At 70.6% G+C, this 19,637-nt stretch overlaps 2 protein-coding genes and 1 long non-coding RNA gene across 4 annotated transcripts in view; 2 read left to right on the top strand and 1 right to left on the bottom strand.

Annotated features, from left to right (window-relative positions):
* Positions 1–9,315, top strand: part of LOC142823440 (cGMP-dependent protein kinase 1-like) — a 43,252-nt gene extending 33,937 nt beyond the window's left edge. The window contains 10 exon segments of the mRNA XM_075914504.1: positions 4,770–4,848; positions 4,851–4,913; positions 5,705–5,818; positions 5,820–5,869; positions 7,634–7,682; positions 7,684–7,751; positions 7,890–7,952; positions 8,518–8,593; positions 8,927–9,146; positions 9,281–9,315. Coding sequence (XP_075770619.1) covers positions 4,770–4,848; positions 4,851–4,913; positions 5,705–5,818; positions 5,820–5,869; positions 7,634–7,682; positions 7,684–7,751; positions 7,890–7,952; positions 8,518–8,593; positions 8,927–9,124 — 760 coding nt within the window. The 3' untranslated portion in view covers positions 9,125–9,146; positions 9,281–9,315.
* Positions 9,316–11,626: 2,311 nt separating this feature from the next.
* Positions 11,627–19,348, bottom strand: EMILIN1 (elastin microfibril interfacer 1). The gene is given in 25 exon segments (XM_075914513.1): positions 11,627–12,500; positions 13,051–13,063; positions 13,690–14,119; positions 14,788–14,925; positions 15,593–15,610; positions 16,046–16,145; positions 16,430–16,540; positions 16,543–16,656; positions 16,658–16,729; positions 16,732–16,803; positions 16,806–16,859; positions 16,861–16,923; positions 16,925–16,957; positions 16,959–17,039; positions 17,041–17,109; positions 17,111–17,150; positions 17,152–17,192; positions 17,195–17,257; positions 17,259–17,750; positions 17,753–17,879; positions 17,881–18,108; positions 18,110–18,401; positions 19,058–19,163; positions 19,165–19,218; positions 19,220–19,348. Coding segments are annotated over 23 exon segments (2,823 nt in total). The 5' UTR covers positions 19,334–19,348; the 3' UTR covers positions 11,627–12,500; positions 13,051–13,063; positions 13,690–13,778.
* LOC142823446 (uncharacterized) lies at positions 12,494–13,898 on the top strand. Of its 2 annotated transcripts, none has more exons than XR_012898648.1 (2): positions 12,494–12,697; positions 13,690–13,898. It is a non-coding gene; the product is annotated as an uncharacterized LOC142823446 (long non-coding RNA). The 2 variants fall into 2 exon arrangements; XR_012898647.1 differs by lacking the exon at positions 12,494–12,697 and adding an exon at positions 12,704–12,828.
* Positions 19,349–19,637: the final 289 nt, after the last annotated feature.

Genomic DNA, 19,637 nt, shown 5'->3' with positions numbered 1-19,637 from the left:
GTGTTCCTGAGAGTGGAAGGGTGCGGCATGGGTGGCGGTGTGGGTAGGACAGTGGTGTTGTTCCTGGGAGTGGAAGGATGTGGCGTGGGCGGCGGTGTGGGAGGGACAGTGGTGGTGTTCCTGGGAGTGGAAGGATGCGGTGTGGGCAGTGGTGTGTGCGGGACAATGGTGTTGTTCCTGAGAGTGGAAGGAAGCGGCGTGGGCGGCGGTGTGGGCGGGACAGTGGTGGTGTTCCTGGGAGTGGAAGGATGCGGCATGGGCAGTGGTGTGGGTAGGACAGTGGTGTTGTTCCTGGGAGTGGAAGGATGTGGCGTGGGCGGCGGTGTGGGCAGGACAGTGGTGTTGTTCCTGGGAGTGGAAGGATGTGGTGTGGGCGGCGGTGTGGGTGGGACAGTGGTGGTGTTCCTGGGAGTGGAAGGATGCGGTGTGGGCAGTGGTGTGTGCGGGACAATGGTGTTGTTCCTGAGAGTGGAAGGATGCGGCGTGGGCGGCGGTGTGGGTGGGACAGTGGTTGTGTTCCTGAGAGTGGAAGGATGCGGCATGGGCGGCGGTGTGGGCGGGACAGTGGTGTTGTTCCTGGGAGTGGAAGGATGCGGCGTGGGCGGTGGTGTGGGCGGGACAGTGGTGGTGTTCCTGGGAGTGGAAGGATGCGGCATGGGCGGCGGTGTGGGCGGGACAGTGGTGTTGTTCCTGGGAGTGGAAGGATGCGGCGTGGGCGGCGGTGTGGGCGGGACAGTGGTGGTGTTCCTGGGAGTGGAAGGATGTGGTGTGGGCAGGACAGTGGTGGTGTTCCTGGGAGTGGAAGGATGTGGTGTGGGTGGTGGTGTGGGCAGGACATTGGTGGTGTTCCTGGGAGTGGAAGGATGTGGTGTGGGCAGTGGTGTGGGCGGGACAGTGGTGGTGTTCCTGGGAGTGGAAGGATGTGGTGTGGGTGGTGGTGTGGGTGGGACAGTGGTGGTGTTCCTGGGAGTGGAAGGATGTGGTGTGGGTGGTGGTGTGGGCGGGACAGTGGTGGTGTTCCTGGGAGTGGAAGGATGCGGCGTGGGCGGCGGTGTGGGCGGGACAGTGGTGGTGTTCCTGGGAGTGGAAGGATGCGGCGTGGGCGGCGGTGTGGGCGGGACAGTGGTGGTGTTCCTGGGAGTGGAAGGATGCGGTGTGGACGGCGGTGTGGGCGGAACAGTGGTGGTGTTCCTGGGAGTGGAAGGATGCGGTGTGGGCGGCGGTGTGGGTGGGACAGTGGTGGTGTTCCTGGGAGTGGAAGGATGCGGTGTGGGTGGCGGTGTGGGCGGGACAGTGGTGGTGTTCCTGGGAGTGGAAGGATGTGGCGTGGGCGGCGGTGTGGGCGGGACAGTGGTGGTGTTCCTGGGAGTGGAAGGATGTGGTGTGGGCGGCGGTGTGGGCGGGACAGTGGTGGTGTTCCTGGGAGTGGAAGGATGCGGTGTGGGCGGCGGTGTGGGCGGGACAGTGGTGGTGTTCCTGGGAGTGGAAGGATGTGGCTGTGGGCGGCGGTGTGGGCGGGACAGTGGTGGTGTTCCTGGGAGTGGAAGGATGCGGTGTGGGCGGCAGTGTGGACGGGACAGTGGTGGTGTTCCTGGGAGTGGAAGGATGCGGTGTGGGCGGTGGTATGGGCGGGACAGTGGTGGTGTTCCTGGGAGAGGAAGGATGCGGTGTGGGCGGCGGTGTGGGCGGGACAGTGGTGGGGTTTTGCAGATGGAGGCAGGTGGTGAAGGCAAGTGGCTTGGGAAGGGCTGTGGGGGGCAGTGCAGGCTGGCAGGATTGCCGGGGACAGGAGAGGTGGGGGAGGTGAAGGCATGGGCAGGGCTGAAGTAAGGATGTAAAGGCAGGGGCGGACATAGGGCAGAGCGAATGGGGCGGCCCGCCCCAGGCCCCGTGCTTCAAAAAGCCCCGCACATGCGCTGTGGCAAAGGGGGGCCCCACGAAATTATGCTGCCCGGGGCCCCACAAAATGGTCGTCTGCCCCTGTGTAAAGGACTAATTGTCTGGTCAATATCCCCCGTGAATGAGGAGTAACGGTAGTTGGAATCAGCATCTTTAATTCAAACTACCTGCTCCGGGCCACGTGTAGCCGCGGGCACGGAGTTCGGACTAAGGGGGATTTAAAAATGGAGGCGCCCAGGAACATGCAAATGAAGCCCAGGATATTTAAATCCGGCTTCATTTGCATCTCCGCTTGCCCTCATTACCCTACCGAGCTCGAACTAACGAGCTAGCGTAGACGTCCCCTGGCTGTGCGCTGCCTGAAGAACTTCCTTTGATTTGTTTTAACCTGCTGCCCATTAGTTTCATTTGGTGGCCCCTAGTTCTTATATCGTGGGAACTAAGAAATAACTTTTCTGTATTCACCCTCCCCACCCCACTCATGATTTTCTAGACCTCTAGCATAGCCCCCCTCAGTCTCCTCTTTTCTAAGCTGAGAAGTCCCCGTCTCTTTAATCTCTCCTCATATGGGACCCGTTCCAAACCCCTCAGCATTTTAGTTGCCCTTCTCTGAACCTTTTCTAAAGCCAGTGTCTCTTTTTTGAGATGAGGAGACCACATCTGTGCGCAGTATTCCAGACGTGGGCGTTCCATGGATTTATAGAAGGGCAATAAAATATTCTCTGTCTTATTCTCTATCCCTTTTTAATGATTCCCAACATCCTGTTTGCTTTTCTGACTGCCGCTGCCCACTGCATGGACGTCTCCAGAGATCTACCCACAGTGACTCCAAGATCTTTCCTGATTAGTTGTAGCTAAATTACCCCCTATCATATTGTATGTCTAGTTGGGGGTATTTTTTCCAATGTGCATTAATTTAAATTTATCCACATTCAATTTCATTTGCCATTTTGTTGCCCAGTCACTCAGTTTGCTGAGATCTTTGTGAGGTTCTTCACAGTCTGCTTTGGTCTTAACTACCTTGAGCAGTTTTGTATCATCTGCAAACTTGCCACCTCTCTGCTTCCCCCTTTCTCCAGGTCATTTATGAAGAAGTTGAAGAGGATTGGTCCCAGGACTGACCCTTGGGGGACACCACTCGTTACCCTCTCCAGTCTGAACATTTCCCATTTATTCCTCCCTTTGTCTCCTGTGCAGGGGAAGGGGTACTTCAAAGTGGCAGCGCCACACAGCAGGTTACCCAAGGCTTTTCAAAGGGACAGCGGCTGCTCAGCTGTCCGCGGATCAGCTGTGCGGTGGCTGCCCCTTTAAAACGCCACCTGTGCGCCTTCCAAAGAGGCATTTCCTTGGAATCCAGGATCAGCTGTGGACTCCCAGCCGACCCCGGGCTCCCTGCAGCGTGCAGGTTGACAGTGTAGCTGGAGAGTTGAACGTGTCCGGAGTGAGAGATCCTGAGGCGGGTAGGAGTGTGGATAGTTTACTGTCCCCTTTCTTCTGACGGAGCTGAAGGATCCTTGTGGTGGTTGGTGAATTGTAGTAAAGTCTGGAGAAGGGGAAGTGTGTGCGGGAACCTTGGTTTTTTATGAGAGTTTCTAATGTAGAGAGCTGCTCCTTTGCTTTTCTTCCGTTTGTTGCCTACGGCCCTGATAAGCATTCTCTACAACCCTGAGTTTCTTTGCCAGAGTGTGGCATAATCTCTGGCTGCAGTCTGTGGGATACGTAGGGTGCAGCGGGTGTCCGCCCTCAGTCCCTTAGGTCCAATGTTCATCTGTTTGCACTCGGAAAGGAAGACGATGTCTGTCTGGATCGTTGTGAGGTTCTCCGTGTAGTTTCAGACCAATTCCACAAGCCAAATGCACAGAGAAGGGTTGGAACTTCACTTCGTCACAGGTTCAATTCTTATGTGAATGGTTTGAATCCCCAGTGAAGGTGCAATGGTTCTTGATGTCTGTGTAGAATCCGGTGTTGGCCATCTTCCTTTCCTAGTGCAGATGAACGGTTCTGCTCCGCCTCTTGTATCTATTTAGTCTTTGAGATGTTAACTGGACTAATTGTTGTTTTCTAAGTTTTTCCTGTTACAGACTCACTGGGGGTATGTCTACACTACCCCGCTAGTTCGAACTAGCGGGGTAATGTATGCATACCGAACTTGCTAATGAAGCCCGGGATTTGAATTTCCCGGGCTTCATTTGCATAAAGCCGGCGCCGCCATTTTTAAAAGCCGGCTAGTGCGAACTACGTAGCCATTCCGAACTATCTATACTCTTCGTTCCACGGGCTGTGGCGAGCTGGCTGGGGTGTGTGGGCGGGGCTATGGTGTGGGTGCTAGGGGTGGGCGGGGTTGCCGTGTGGCGGGCTGGCTGGGGGTGTGGGAGGGGCTACGGTGTGGGTACTAGGGGGTGGGCGGGGTTGCCATGTGGCAGGCTGGCTGGGTGGTGTGGGAGGGGCTATGGTGTGGGTGCTAGGGGTGGCGGGGTTGCCGTGTGGTGGGCTGGCTGGGGTGTGTGGGAGGGGCTATGGTGTGGGTGCTAGGGGGGGCGGGGTTACCATGTGGCGGGCTGGCTGGATGGTGTGGGAGGGGCTATGGTGTGGGTGCTAGGGGTGGGCGGGGTTGCCGTGTGTGCAGGCTGGCTGGGGTGTGTGGGTGGGGCTATGTGTGGGGCTGGGTTGGCAGGGTTGCCGTGTGGTGGGCTGGCTGGGGGGGTGTGGGAGGGGCTATGGTGTGGGTGCTGGGGGTGGGCGGGGTTGCCATGTGGCGGGCTGGCCGTCGGTGTGGGCGGGACCACAGGGGGGCGCTTGCAGGGCTGTGGGAGGACCTTAGGCCAGGCACCGTGCGGGAGGCGGGGCGCTAAGCCGTGGTTGCCCCCCAGGCGCTGCTTCGAGGAGGCCGTGGCCGTGTTCTGCGCGGCCTGCGTGGTGGAGGCTCTCGACTACCTGCACGGCAACGGTGGGTCGTCTACCGGGACCTGAAGCCCGAGAACCTGATGCTGGACACGCAGGGCTACGTCAAGCTGGTACTGGGGCCGGGCCGGCCTCGCGCAGCCGGGGCGCTGGCAGCTCCTAGCCCGACTCTGCCCCTCTGAGCTGGCTCCGTTCCCCCCAGCCCCGTAGGGGCCCCGGGCCCCCCAGCCAGGGCAGGGACCCCCTGGTGTCTAGGCCTGGGCTCCAAGTGAGCGTCCGTCGGGGCTGGCTCCAGTGGGCACAGGGAGCGCCTGCCTGAGGGGCGGCAGCATGGCGGGGCAGGTGCAGGTGCGGTGCAAGGCTGGCGCTGGCGGGACTTGCACCTGGCCTGCCAGGGGCCCTTGGTGGACCCCACGGGGCCCGGCAGAAGGGAGGGGGTCTTGGTTGCCCACGGGGCCAGGCAGAGGGGAGGGGTGGTGTCAGTGGGCCCCACGGGGGCCCGGCAGAGGGAAGGGGGTCTTGGTGGGCCCCACGGGGCCAGGCAGAGGGGAGGGGTGCTCTCAGTGGGCCCCCACGGGGCCAGGCAGAGGGGAGGGGGGTGTCGGTGAGCCCCACGGGCCAGGCCCAGGGGGGAGGGTTGTCGGTGGGCCCCACAGGGCCCGGCAGAGGGGAGGGGGTCTTGGTGGGCCCCACGGGGCCCGGCAGAGGGGAGGTGGTGTCGGTGGGCCCCCACGGGGCCCGGCAGAGGGGAGGGGGTCTTGGTGGGCCCCACGGGGCCAGGCAGAGGGGAGGGGGTGTCGGTGGGCCCCACGGGGCCCGGCAGAGGGGAGGGGGGTGTCGGTGGGCCCCACGGGGCCCGGCAGAGGGGAGGGGGTCTTGGTGGGCTCACGGCTGCCCCCTGCAGGTGGATTTCGGCTTTGCCAAGGAGCTGGCGCGGGGGGAGAAGACCTACTCGTTCTGCGGCACCCCCGAGTACCTGGCGCCCGAGATCCTGCGTCACGAGGGCCACGACTTCGCTTGTCGACTTCTGGATGCTGGGCGTCCTCGTCTTCGAGATGCTGGCGGGACGGTGAGGGGCCTGCGCGCTGGCGTGTGCCAGCCTGGGATGCCCGCGGCCCCCCCGGGTCACCCCCCTCTGTGCGCCCCCCCGGTCACGCCCCCTTCTGTGCACCCCCCCGGGCCCACCTCCCTCTGTGCGCCCAGCCGGGTCACCCCCCTCTGTGCGCCCCCCCGGGTTACCCCACCCCCCCCGGGTCACCCCCTCTCTGTGCGCCCCCCCGGGTCACCCTCCTCTCTGTGCGCCCCCCGGGTCACCCCCCCTCTGTGCGCCCCCCCCGGGTCACCCTGCCCCCCCCGGGTCACCCCCCTCTCTGTGCGCCCCCGGGTCACCCCCCTCTGTGCGCCCCCCCGGGTCACTCCCCTCTGTGCGCCCCCCCCGGGTCACCCCGCCCCCCCCGGGTCACCCCCCTCTCTGTGCGCCCCCCCGGTTGGCCCCCATCTGTGTCAGTGGCCCCGCAGTTTGGCCCCCATCTTTGTCTGCACCCCCCCAGGTCGGCCCCCATCTGTATCTGCGCCCCTCCCGGGACGACTCACCTCTGGCTGCACCCCCCCCCCCGTGTATGTGGGCCCCCCAGGTCGGCCCCCCCCTCTGTATCTGCGCCCCCCGGCTCGGCTCCCCTCTGTGTATGCCCCCCCGGGTTGTTCCCCCCGGGTCTGTGCCCCTCCGGGTCGGCCCCCCTCTGTGTCTGCGCCCCACAGGAGTGGCCCCCGTCTCTGTGGGGCCCGCCGTGCCCCCCATGTCACCCGCTGCCCAACAAGTTTTGGATGCCCCACAGGGGTTCACCCATCTGTGCCCACTTGAGTTTTGGGGGGGTCAGTTCTCCAGCAGTGGCCAATGTGGGGTTGGGAGAAGAGGGGGACTCCCAGAGAGGCCCGTGGGGAGGGGCAGTAGGTGGGGCTCCCGGAGGGGCCATGGGGAGGGGTTAGTATGGGGTGTGTGCCGGGAACTCGGGGGTCCCCCCCGATCCTGCAGCCCCGGAGCAGCAAGAACAGGCTCCGCCGGCCAGTAGAACAGGGGGGTTCTTGCCCCTCCGGGACAGCCCAGCACAGACGGGACGCGGCTGCAGGAGTCAGGCCAGGACCCCTTGGGGTGGGTCCCTGGGCCCCCTAGATTCCAGCCCCTCCCTAGGCTGGTCCCTGCATGAATCCAGCCCAGACTGCCCCTCCCCCAACACTCACTTCCCTTAACGGTAGGACGGTTCGGTCGCTGTCCTGGGGCCCTCAAGGCGCCCCGCCCCCCCTCCCGCCGGGCTGTGCTGACAGACACAGGCCAGTAGGGGTCACCCATGGCCAAGCCCAGCGACCAGCAGGGTACTGACACTGCAGCACAGGGGGCCTCCCGGAGGGGCCGTGGGGGGAGCCGTGGGGGGTTCCGGAGGGGCCGTGGGGGGGAAGTAGGGGCTCCCGGAGGGGCCGTGGGGGGTTTCCAGGGGGGCAGAAGGGGGTTCCCGGAGGGGCCGTGGGGGGGGTTGTGGGGGGGGGGTTCCCAGGGGGGCGGTGGGGGGGCAGAGGGCGGTTCCCGGAGGGGCCGTGGGGGGGGGCCGTGGGGGGGGTTCCCGGAGGGGGCCGTGGGGGGGAAGTGAGGGGTTCCCGGAGGGGCCGTGGGGGGGAAGTGGGCGGTTCCCGGAGGGGCGGTGGGGGGGGCAGAGGGGGGTTCCCGGAGGGGCCGTGGGGGGAAGTGGGCGGTTCCCGGAGGGGCGGCGGGGGGGGCAGAGGGGGGTTCCCGGAGGGGCCGTGGGGGGGGCAGTAGTGGACTCTCTTCCCGTCTCGCCAGGCCCCCGTTCCACGGCGCGGAGCCCCAGCTGATCTACAGCAAGATCCTGGGGGGGGGCGCTCTGCTTCCCCGCCCCCCTGAGCGAGGCCGCCTGCGCCCTGGTCTCCAAGCTGTGCAGGTGGGTGGGCCGGGCGGAGGGGCCCCGGCCAGCTCCCGAGGGAGGAGGAGACCCCCCCCCCCCGGCCCCGCTAGCGCCGTGGGCGCTGCCACCCCACCCTGCCGGGGGGGGCACTGACCCCGCTTTCTGCCCCTGCAGGCGCCGGCCGGGGCAGCGCCTGGGGAACACCAGCAGCGGGATCCGCGGCATCAGAAAGCACCGGTAGGGGAGCCGGGGACCCCTCCCCGCCAGCGCCCCCCCCGCTACCCCCCGCTGCTCCCCCAGCGCCCCCTGCTGCCCCCCCCCGCTGCTCCCCCGGCGCCCCCTGCTGCTCCCCCGGCGCCCCCTGCTGCCTCCCCGTCCTGCTCCCCCGCTGCCCCCTGCTGGCCCCCCTCCCTGCTCCCCCTGCACTCACTGCTGGGGCCCCCACTCTGCTCCCCCGGTACCCCCTGCTGGCCCCCCCCGCTCTGCTCCCCCAGAACCCCCTGCTGGCCCCTCACCCTGCTCCCCCGGCGCCCCCTGCTAGCCCCCCCGCCCTGCTCTCCCGGTGCCCCTTGCTGGCTCTGCCCCCCTCCCCCCTCCCGCCCTGATCCCCAGCGCCCCCTGCTGGCTCTGCCCCCCCTGCCCTGCTCCCCAGCGCCCCCTGGCTGGCTCTGCTCCCCCCCCCCCCCCCCGCCCTGATCCCCCAGCGCCCCCTGCTGGCTCTGCCCCCCCTGCCCTGCTGGGAGAAGTGTGCCAGGCCCGGGCCCCAGCCCTGCAGCCCCACTGCCACTGCGCTTGGTTCCAGGTGGTTTGGCTCGGTGCAGTGGAAGCGGCTGGCCCTGCGGCAGATCCAGGCCCCCACGCTGGCGCTGGTGAAGCAGGTGAGGGGTGTGGGGGGAGGGGCAGGTCTGTGGGGGGGAGACCCGCTGAGTCCTTGGAGCAGGCTGGGAGGGGGCTGCCATGAGCTGCCCCGTGGGGCCGTTGCGATTTCCAGCATGCCCTGCTGCACGCTGTCCCCCTGCCGTGAGCTGTCACCCTGCCCCCTCGCCCCTGCCTGTGCCAAGGCCGCCCTCCCGGGGGCACTGTCCCCCTCCCGGGCAGCCCATGGCTGTGCGGGGCCCCACGGGGCTGGTGGCGAGGCAGGAGGGAGGACCCAGGCGGGAGCCGCAGCCTTGCCCCAGAGCCGCAGACCAAGCCCTTCCCTCCCTCCGCAGGGCCCGCCCTACGCCAACTTCCAGCGGCTCTCGGAGGACTGGCTGCCAGCTGAGGAGGAGCTGTCGGGCTGGGACGAGGGTTCTGAGCGCCGTAGGGCTGCCGGCCGGAGGAGGAGCCGTGGGGCCGGGGACGGGGGCTCTGAGCGCCGTGGGGCTGCCGGCCGGAGAGGAGCCGTGGGGCCGGGACGGGGGCTCTGAGCGCCGTGGGGCTGCCGGCCGGCTGGGGGGGGGGGCCGGGGGCGGAGAGGAGCTGTGGGGCCGGGACGGGGGCTCTGAGCGCTGTGGGGCTTCCGGCCAGAGAGGAGCCGTGGGGCCGGGACGGGGGCTCTGAGTGCCGTGGGGGCTGCCGGCCGGAGAGGAGCCGTGGGGCCGGGACGGGGGCTCTGAGCTGCCGGCCGGAGAGGAGCCGTGGGGCCGGGACGGGGGCTCTGAGCGCCGTGGGGCCCCCTGCTCGGGTGGAGCCCTCCAGGAGACCTGCTTGGCTGTCTGGCCCTGGCTGGCCCCTCGTGGCCATGGGCCCAGCCTGGCAGACCCCACGGGGCGTGGAGCGTGGGGGGCCGTGGGAGGCTCCGGGGCCTGGCCCGGCCGGGCTGTGTGACTCCAGGCAGCCTGGTCCGGTCTCCACGGGCAGGCAGGGAGCCGGTGGTGCCGGGCAGGGGAACGAGGCTGGAACAGGAATTCAGGCGCCAGCTGCGGGCGGGGCCCAGGGCTCTGGGCAGGGCCAGCGGGCGGCTCTGAGGCTCCCTGCTCCCGCCAAGGTGCCATCTCCCTGCTGGCTCTGCCCCGCTCCCAGCTGGTACCTGAGCGCTGCACTGGCAGGACAGCAGCCCCCAGGGCGTGTGGCAGGGCGGCCCGGTGCCCAGCCACCGGCTGGCTAGGAAGAGCGACATCTGCCCTGCCCGCGCCCCCTCGCCAGCCGTGCCCACAGGGAACCGAGCGCCTCCCGAGCGTTCCTGGGCACACGGCTGGGCCTGAGGTGGCTCTGGAGGGCGGCTGGCACCCCGCGGGGTGGGGGAGCTGGCTCTGTCCTGGGGGACACTGGCTGTAGGCAGGGCCCCCCCCGCCTCCCCGCACGGTGCTGGGGAACCGTTCTGCTGCCCTGGAACAGGAGCCGAGGAATTACCCTGAGTGGGGGAGGAGAAGCCACGGACCCCCCCAAGCCACGGAGCATCCCAAGCCACAGACCCCCCCCAACCACGGGCCTGCAGCCACGGACCCCCCCAACCACGGGCCTGCAGCCACGGACCCCCCCAAGCCACGGACCCCCCCAAGCCACGGATTCCCCAAGCCACAGGCCTGCAGCCACGGACCCCCCAAGCCACGGACCCCCCAAGCCACAGGCCTGCAGCCACGGACCCCCAAAGCCATGGACTCCCCAAGCCGCCGGCCTGCAGCCACGGACCCCCAAAGCCACGGACCCCCCAAGCCACAGGCCTGCAGCCACGGACCCCCAAAGCCACGGATTCCCCAAGCCACGGACCCCCCAAGCCACAGGCCTGCAGCCACGGACCCCCAAAGCCATGGACTCCCCAAGCCATGGACCCCCCAAGCCACAGGCCTGCAGCCACGGACCCCCCAAGCCAGGATGGTGTAGACGGAGCTTGATCCTGCCTTGAGGGCGGGGGGCTGGACTCGATGACCTCTCGAGGTCCCTTCCAGTCCTATTATTCTATGATTCTATGATTCTATAAGCCACAGGCCTGCAGCCACACTGCAGGGAGGACGCGCAGGGCAGCAGGGGCCGGAGACTCTCTTCTGAGGGGGACAGGGACCGCATCTGGCGCCCTGACACCACATCCTGGGAGGTGCTGCCTGCCAGGGGCCCGTGTCCGGGGCGCAGCGGAGGGATTGGCGGGGGTCAGCCGGCCTGCTCAGACCAGGGGCTGGCGGCGCTGGGCCCTGCCGGGAGGGCAGGGGGACTGGACTCGATGCCTCCCGAGGGCCCTTCTGGTTCTAGGGGTCTGGGATTCTCTGACTGCTGCCCCAGCTACTCCTCCACGTGGGCTCTCCCCATCCCGCGGGCGAGGGCATCTGGGTGGGGGTCTTGGTCCTTCCTACCAAAGGTCGGGCCAGGCAGACACGGGCGCATCCTGGAGGGGAATTCCTGGCTGCCAAGATGGTGTCGCCAGGAGGGATTCGGCTTCCTCCACCTCGGGATGCTGTTCCAGGAAGAAGGGCGGCTGAGCAGCGAGGGAGGGCAAGCGACTTTGGTTACAGACCGGCTACAGAGTCAGCATGCGCTCCAGCCCCTCGCCCATTTCCAGAGGCCAGGGACCCCAGCCCGGCTTGTAGCATTGATGGACTTGTCCTCTGTGAACGGATTGCCGTCTTATTGCAACCCTATTCCAGTTTGGGCCTGTCCACCATCCCCTGGCAAGGAGTTCCACAGGTTGGCTGTGAAGAAATAATCTCTCTGGTTTGGTTGAAACCTGCCCTCTATAAAGGTGATTGTGTGAGCATCGTGGTTACGTTAGTGATGGCGTAAATGGCATTTCCTTCCTCTGGTTCCCAGGCCATTCCAAGCGGAAAAGGCCCCGTCTTGTTCATCTCCCCTATGGCGGCTGTTCCTTACCCCTCGGCATTATGTACCTTTCCAAGGCCACCAGCGGGTCCTGGGAGGGGCTGGCCGGCTCGGCCCGGGGCATGCGAGCTGTGGGCGTGCCGGGGGAGCCGGGCTGAGGAACGAGACAGGCCCCAGGGTACAAAAGACGTTTCTTTATTGATACCTGCAATAGGTGCCTGGGCAGAGCTGGCCCCAGCCTGCAGAGCCACCCCCGGCGCCCGCCGGCTCAGGCTCCGCAGGGTCCCTGCCGGGGCGGCGAGGGGCCGAGGGGGGGCCGGGCTGTGCAGAGGGGGCGCGGTGGGCACAGGCAGGGCAGGAACGGGCGTGGCAGGATGATAAATAACGAGGAGGTGCCTGGTCGCTGGGGTGGGGGAGGGGCTGGCTTTGGGGGGGGATCCTGGGCCTGGGGCAGCCCTGCAGGTTTCCTGGCCTGGAGGCCCCCCTCCCCCCGCAGCAGCTGGCCTCTGGGGAGTGTTGGCCTCCGGGGGGCTGCCGGGAGCAGTGAGGGACTCGGGGGGGGGAGAGCCCCTGGAATCACAGACTGGGGCTGGAAGAGACCCCTTGGGTCCCCCAGCGACCCCTCCCAGGCAGGGCCTTGTCGCGCCGGGCCCAGCCAGGCCTGCCCTGCTCGGGGCGGCTCTGACCCGGCGGGGGGGGTCCCTGGGGCACTGGCTGCCTCCTGAGCAGGCTGCTCCAGGCATGGGGGCAGAACCCAAGCCCCTGGCTCCTGGGGCAGGGCTCTGGCTTGGGCTCCCGCCGGGCCGGGGCTGGGCGGTTTCGGGCCGGGCCGGGGGGTTGGCGGGTTCGGGCCGGGCCGGGCCGGGGGGGTTGGCGGTTTCGGGCCGGGCCGGGGGTTGGCGGTTTCAGGCCGGGCCGGGGGTTGGCGGTTTCGGGCCGGGGCCGGGGGTTGGCGGTTTCGTGCCGGGCCGGGGGTTGGCGGTTTCAGGCCGGGCCGGGGGTTGGCGGTTTCGTGCCGGGCCGGGGGTTGGCGGTTTCGTGCCGGGCCGGGGGGTTGGCGGTTTCAGGCCGGGCCGGGGGTTGGCGGTTTCGGGCCGGGCCGGGGGTTGGCGGTTTCGGGCCGGGCCGGGGGGTTGGCGGTTTCGGGCCGGGCCGGGGGTTGGCGGTTTCGGGCCGGGCCGGGGGGTTGGCGGTTTCGGGCCGGGCCGGGGTTGGCGGTTTCGGGCCGGGCCGGGGGTTGGCGGTTTCATGCCGGGCCGGGGGTTGGCGGTTTCGCGCCGGGCCGGGGGTTGGCGGTTTCAGGCCGGGCCGGGGGTTGGCGGTTTCAGGCCGGGCCGGGGGGTTGGCGGTTTCAGGCCGGGCCGGGGGTTGGCGGTTTCAGGCCGGGCCGGGGGGTTGGCGGTTTCGGGCCGGGCCGGGGGGTTGGCGGTTTCGGGCCGGGCCGGGGGTTGGCGGTTTCGGGCCGGGCCGGGGGTTGGCGGTTTCGGGCCGGGCCGGGGGTTGGCGGTTTCGGGCCGGGCCGGGGGTTGGCGGTTTCGGGCCGGGCCGGGGGTTGGCGGTTTCGGGCCGGGCCGGGGGTTGGCGGTTTCGGGCCGGGCGGGGGTTGGCGGTTTCGTGCCGGGCCGGGGGTTGGCGGTTTCAGGCCGGGCCGGGGGTTGGCGGTTTCACGCCGGGCCGGGGGTTGGCGGTTTCACGCCGGGCCGGGGGTTGGCGGTTTCACGCCGGGCCGGGGGTTGGCGGTTTCGGCCGGGCCGGGGGGTTGGCGGTTTCACGCCGGGCCGGGGGTTGGCGGTTTCCGGGGTTGGCGGTTTCAGGCCGGGCCGGGGGTTGGCGGTTTCATGCCGGGCCGGCGGTTGGCGGTTTCGGCCGGGCCGGGGGTTGGCGGTTTCACGCCGGGCCGGGGGTTGGCGGTTTCAGGCCGGGCCGGGGGTTGGCGGTTTCACGCCGGGCCGGGGGTTGGCGGTTTCACGCCGGGCCGGGGGTTGGCGGTTTCGGGCCGGGCCGGGGGTTGGCGGTTTCGGGCCGGGCCGGGGGTTGGCGGTTTCGGCCGGGCCGGGGGGTTGGCGGTTTCGGGCCGGGCCGGGGGTTGGCGGTTTTGGGCCGGGCCGGGGGTTGGCGGTTTCGGGCCGGGCCGGGGGTTGGCGGTTTCGGGCCGGGCCGGGGGTTGGCGGTTTCGGGCCGGGCCGGGGGTTGGTGGTTTCAGGCCGGGCCGGGCCAGGGGTTGGCGGGTTGGCGGTTTCAGGCCGGGCCGGGCCTAGACGGCCTCGTGCCCCAGGAGCCGGCTGGGGAGGCCTGGCCGGAGCCCAGCCGGGCCTCCCGCGGGGCCGGGGACTAGGCGGCCTCGTGCCCCTCGCCCGGGTACAGCAGCACGGCGCTGAAGACGGTGAGCGGCTCGTCGGCGGAGTGGGCCAGTTGCCCCGTCACCAGGTCCACGCAGAGCGTCTCGCCGGCCGCCAGCGGCAGCAGCAGGTTGAAGACGCCCAGGGAGCCGCTGCTGGGCTGGCTCTCGGCCACGGGCTTGTTCTCCAGCCCCTCGGGCTGGTAGCCCCCCGAGTCGCTGCGGGCGATGGCCTGGTTGGAGCGCGACAGCACGGCCTCGATCTTCTCGTGCCGGTGTCCTGTGAGCACCGCGCTGACGAAGTAGCGACCGCTCACGGGCACCGTGAAGATGCCTGGGAGAGAGGCCAGCGGTCAGCGGGGCCCCCCAGGGCCCGTGTAGTTCAGCCCCACGGTCCCTCCCCAGCCCCGCCCATGGCCCTCACTCCCGACTGCCAGCTGGCTATGGGGCGCTCCCAGCAGGGGGCGCTGTGGGGGGCTGGTTATGCCCCGCCCATGGCCCTCACTCCCGACTGCCAGCTGGCTATGGGGCGCTCCCAGCAGGGGCGCGCTGTGGGGGGCTGGTTATGGGGCGCTCCCAGCAGGGGGTGCTGTGGGGGGCTGGTTATGGGGCGCTCCCAGCAGGGGGCGCTGTGGGAGGGGCTGGCTATTGGGGTGCTGCCAGCAGGGGGGCGCTGTGGGAGGGGGCTGGCTATTGGGGTGCTGCCAGCAGGGGGCGCTGTTGGGGGGCTGGCTATGGGGCGCTGTGGGGGGCTGGCTATGGGGGCGCTCCCAGCAGGGGGCGCTGTGGGAGGGGCTGGCTATGGGGCGCTCCCAGCAGGGGGGCGCTGTGGGAGGGGCTGGCTATTGGGTGCTGCCAGCAGGGGGCGCTGTGGGAGGGGCTGGCTATGGGGCGCTGTGGGGGGCTGGCTATGGGGCGCTGCCAGCAGGGGGCGCTGTGGGGGGCTGGCTATGGGGCGCTGCCAGCAGGGGGCGCTGTTGGGGGGCTGGCTATGGGGCTCACCGGAGTAGGGGTCGTAGGCGTCCCCGTCGTTCAGCAGCACCAGGTCGAAGGGGGACGGTCCCGGGCTCGCCGTGCCGGGCTGCCAGTGCGGCCCGGAGAAGGCGACTCTGGGCACCGTGGCCGCCTCGCCCATGGGGCCTGGCACAGAGACGGGGTGAGCTGGACCCCGGGACGCCCCCGTTTGCCCCCCAGCAGCCCTGTGCCCCCCGCCCAGCACCGCCCGGGCTGCACCTGGGTCCCCCCTGCACCCAGCACCTGCCCCCACCCAGCTAGCCCCTGGGGCCCCCCCAGCCCAGCGCCTGCCCCGCCCAGCTAGCCCCTGGGGCCCCCCCCAGCCCCCCCAGCCCAGCGCCTGCCCCGCCCAGCTAGCCCCTGGGGCCCCCCCAGCCCCCCCAGCCCAGCGCCTGCCCCGCCCAGCTAGCCCCTGGGGCCCCCCCCAGCCCCCCCAGCCCAGCACCTGCCCCCGCCCAGCTAGCCCCTGGGGGCCCCCCCCAGCCCAGCGCCTGCCCCGCCCAGCTAGCCCTTGGGGCCCCCCCCAGCCCCCCCAGCCCAGCACCTGCCCCGCCCAGCTAGCCCCTGGGGCCCCCCCAGCCCCCCCAGCCCAACACCTGCCCCCCGCCCAGCTAGCCCCTGGGCCCACCCCAGCCCGCTGCCGCCCGGGCCCTGGAACCCCTCCCTCCCCCCGCCAGGCCCACCCTCCGTCCGAGCCCCAAGAGGCCCAGCCCCCCTGGCAGGCCAGGGCCAGCTCCTGGGGGTGCAGAACAGGCGCTGCCCCCCCACCCCCCTGCCCCCCCGCCAGTCTCACCTTGCTCGCCAGGGAGCCCTGCAAGAGAGGAGACGAGAGTGAGTACGGAGGGGGCGGGCAAGTGGGGAGCTGGGCTGGGGGGGGGTGGGGAAGAGGGGCCAGCCTGGGGGAGAAGGGGGGAGGGGCCTGGCCGAGCCTGGGGGGGAGGGGGGCTGGCCGAGGCTGGGGGGGGTGGGGGTGGGAAGAGGGGCCAGCCTGGGGGAGAAGGGGGGAGGGGCCTGGCCGAGGCTGGGGGGGTGGGAAAGAGGGGGCCGGCTGGGCCTGGGGGCAGGGCAGGCTTGGGGCAGGGGCCAGTGTGCATGTGGGGGCTCCTGAGGGGCTCATGATGGGGCCCCTAGAGTCCCAGCAGGGCCCCATGCCGGGGGGGGGGTGCTGTGCCCGGAGAGAGAGTCAGCCGGGACGGGATGGACCCAGGCACTCCCCCCCACCCCGTGGGGCTGGGCTGCTCCTCACCTGGGGGTCCCACAGGCCCCTGCTTTCCTTCCTGGCCTGGGGGCCCTGCTGGCCCCAGGGGGCCCTGTCTTCCCAGGGGGCCTTCGGGGCCAGGTGTGGCCTGGGGGTCCTGCAACAGAGCAGAGAGTCAGAGCTGCCCCCCAGCAGTGTGAGCCCTGGGCTCACCCCCAAGTGCCCTGCCCCACTGGTGTCTGCCCCCCCAAGTGCCCTGCCCCACTGGTGTCTGCCCCCCAAGTGCCCTTCCCCCCCAATGCTCTGCCCCCCCAATGCCCTGCCCCCAAGTGCCCTGCCCCCCCCAATGTCCTGCCCCCCCGGTCCTGCCTCCCAAGTGCCCTTCCCCTCAATGCCCTGCCCCCCCGGCCCTGCCCCCATGCCCCAGCGAGCCGGGGCCGTACCTGTCAGGTCCTGCTGCGTGAGGTCGTGCAGCTGCCCCCAGAGGCGCCGCAGGGAGGCGTTGAGGTTGCCCAGGTGGGTGTCCCGCAGGGTGGGCGAGCTGGGCCGCCGTGGGCGCGCAGGGTCCCGTTCACCTCCTGCAGGCAGCCCCACAGCCCCGCCACGTGCTTGCTCAGCCCCTCCTTGACGTGGCGCAGGCCGCCCGCCACGCCGTCCAAGCCGCTGGCACACGCCCTCCAGCGCGGCCAGCCGGGGCTCCAGGCCGGCAGCAGCGACCCGCCGGCACTCGCCCCGCCTCGCCCCGCAGCGCCCCCGCCCAGCTGCTGCAGCTGGCGCGCCACCCCGTCCAGCCGCTCCTCGCTCTCTCGGCCGCCCGCTCCGTGGCCTCGGCCTGCACCTTGTTGATCTCGGCGATGACGAGGGTCCTTGGTGGCGTCCAGCTGGCGGATGTCGGTCTGGTGCCGGTCCACCGTGCGCTGCAGCCCCCCGCACCGAGTCGTTGAGCGAGCTGAAGCTGAGGGATCACCTCGGAGAGCTCGCCCTGCAGCGACTTCAGGTCCACGCCCGACGTGCCCCCGAAGACGCTGAAGCCGTCCAGGGGGCTTGGGGGCCTCGGCGGGCTCCCGGCCTGGCTCCGGCTTCCTGGGCAGCAGCGGGCAGGCGCCGGCGCAGGGCCACCACCTCCCCGCGCAGCCGGCCCACCTCCCTCCTGCAGCCCCCGCAGCGCCGCCTCCAGCTGGCCCAGCCGCGCCCCACCGTGCGGTTGAGGGAGAGCGCCAGGTCCTTGGGGGTGGGGGCGCTGCCCCCCGCGCCCGCCAGCCCGCCCCTCCAGCCTGCCGAGCTCGCCCGCCAGCCGCCTCAGCGACTCCCGGTTGGCCTCCGCCAGCTCCCACAGCTTCTTCCCCTCGGCCTGCAGGTCCTGCACGGAGCCGGCCAGCCCCTCCCCGGAGCTCCGGAGCTGGTCCAGGCCGGAGCCCAGGATGCGGAGCTGCTCCTGGTTCTCCAGCACCCGCCGGTCCAGGTCCTGGAGGAGGCCGCTGAGCTGCAAGTCCTGGCTGCCCAGGAAGGGGTCAGGGGGCGTGGGGCAGGGCTGGCTGCATCCCGCGCCCTGAGCCGCGCCGTCCCGCAGCGCCTCCACCGCGCCGCTCAGGTTGGCCAGGGCCCGCTGCACGTGCTCCTGGAAGCCGCCGAGCTGCCCAGCCACGTTGGCGAGCTGGCCCTCGGCCCCGCGGAGCCGTGAGCCCAGCTCCCCCGCCAGGTGCTGCTGCCGGGCGTGGCGCTCCTCCAGGCGGCGCTGCGTGGCGTTCAGAGCGCATCCTCCATCTCCACCAGCCGGCCCTCCGGCGCCTGCCCGCCCGCCCCCGCTGGCTCCAGCCGCCCGCTCAGGCTGGCGAAGGAGCTGGAGACGCGCTCCAGGCCCCGCTCCAGGTCGCCCACCCCGGGCGTCCAGCGGGGAGCAGCAGTCCTTGGGCAGGTGCCCGGCCAGGCGGCTCAGGTGCCGCTGGATGTTCTCCACCGCCTCCCGGTTGCGCTGGTCCACCGAGCCGACCAGCTTCTCCAGGCCCCGCATGCGCTCGCGGTCCTCGGCCTGCTGCCGCCGCAGCCCCTCGGTGCCCGCCAGGCAGGCGGCGCAGGACTCCTGCAGCCGCCGCTCCACCTCCTGCAGGAGGGCCCCCTCCGGCGGGGGCGCCCGGCCCCGGCCCGTTGCTGAGGTTGGTCAGCTCGGCCTCGTGGCTGGAGACGCGGTTGTCCAGGTGCTGCAGGTGCCGCTGGATCTCGTTGAGCGTCTCCTTCACCTCGGGCTGGGCCGCGTCCGCCGGCTGCTTCCCGTTGAGCGGCAGCTCGGCCGCCCGGCGCCCCTCCTGCAGCAGCTTCTCCGTGCTGGCCTGCATCGCCTGCAGCTGCTGGCTCAAGGCCTGCACCTTCTGCTCCAGCTGCCTCACCTTCTCCGCGTCTCCCCGGCCTGCCGAGAGAGCGCGCTGAGCCGGGGCCCCGGCCCCCCCCCGGCCAGGGCTCCCCCGGCCAGGCCCCCCCGGCTCCCCCCGGCCAGGCCCCCCCCGGTTCCCCCAGCCAGGCCCCCCGGCCCCCCCCCAGCCAGGTCCCCCTAGCTCTCCCAGCCAGGCCCCCCAGCCCCTCCAGCCAGGTCCCCCCGGTTCCTCCAGCCAGGTCCCCCCGGCCCCCTCCGGCCAGGCCCCCCCAGCTCCCTGGCCAGGTCCCCCAGGTTCCCCCGGCCAGGCCCCCCAGTTCCCCCACCGAGGCCCCCCCAGCCAGGCCCCCCCCGGCTCCTCCATCTGCCCTCCCCAGCCTGTGGGAGAGAGCGCGCTGACCCAGACTACCCTGCCAGGCACCGCCCCACAAGCCGCCCAGCCGAGGCCTTTCCTTTCGGGGCACAGTGGCCCCGGTTGGCCACACCTGCTCCCCTGCTGTGTCCCATGGAGAGGGGGGCTCCCAGCATGCAGGGGGGCCCTGGCGCCAGGCCAGGGGTGCAGGGCAGGCTGGGAGCAGGAGGTGAGGTGGGCACCCTGAGGGGTGTGGGGGACACGGGGCAGCCGAGAGACTCCAGAGCCCTGTCACCAGCCAGCCCCCTCCCGTCCCCGCCCAGCCCTGGGCCCCTGGTACCTTCTCCGCCCAGGCCGCTCAGGGGGTTCCCGAAGCCGGAGAGCGTGGGGCGGCCCGGCCGGGGGCGCGGGCGGCTGGTGGTGAGGGGGGGGCCCTGGGCCGGCCCCCTCCAGGCAGTCGTCACCCGAGTAGCCGTGGCAGCATTTCCACTCCATGTCCGAACACCGTCTTGTAGGCCACCTTGTAGCGCGGCCTGACAAAGCTGCGATACCTGCCAGGAGAAGGGGGACGGCTCAGGCGCCGGCGCTGCCACTGGGGGGGCGCTGCCCTGCCCATGGCTCAGGCGCCGGCGCTGCCACTGGGGGCGCTGCCCTGCCCATGGCTCAGGCGCCGGCGCTGCCACTGGGGGCGCTGCCCTGCCCATGGCTCAGGCGCCGGGGCTGCCACTGGGGGGCGCTTGCCCTGCCCATGGCTCAGGCGCCGGCGCTGCCACTGGGGGGCGCTGCCCTGCCCATGGCTCAGGGGCCGGCGCTGCCACTGGGGGGTGCTGCCCTGCCCATGGCTCAGGCGCCAGCGCTGCCACTGGGGGCGCTGCGCCTGCCCATGGCTCAGGCGCCGGCGCTGCCACTGGGGGGCGCTG

This window comes from Pelodiscus sinensis, unplaced genomic scaffold (assembly GCF_049634645.1).
Source record: "Pelodiscus sinensis isolate JC-2024 unplaced genomic scaffold, ASM4963464v1 ctg111, whole genome shotgun sequence".
NCBI lineage: Eukaryota > Metazoa > Chordata > Testudines > Trionychidae > Pelodiscus > Pelodiscus sinensis.
The sequence above is the reverse complement of the archived record's forward strand: the minus strand, read 5'-3'. Positions and strand labels throughout refer to the sequence as shown.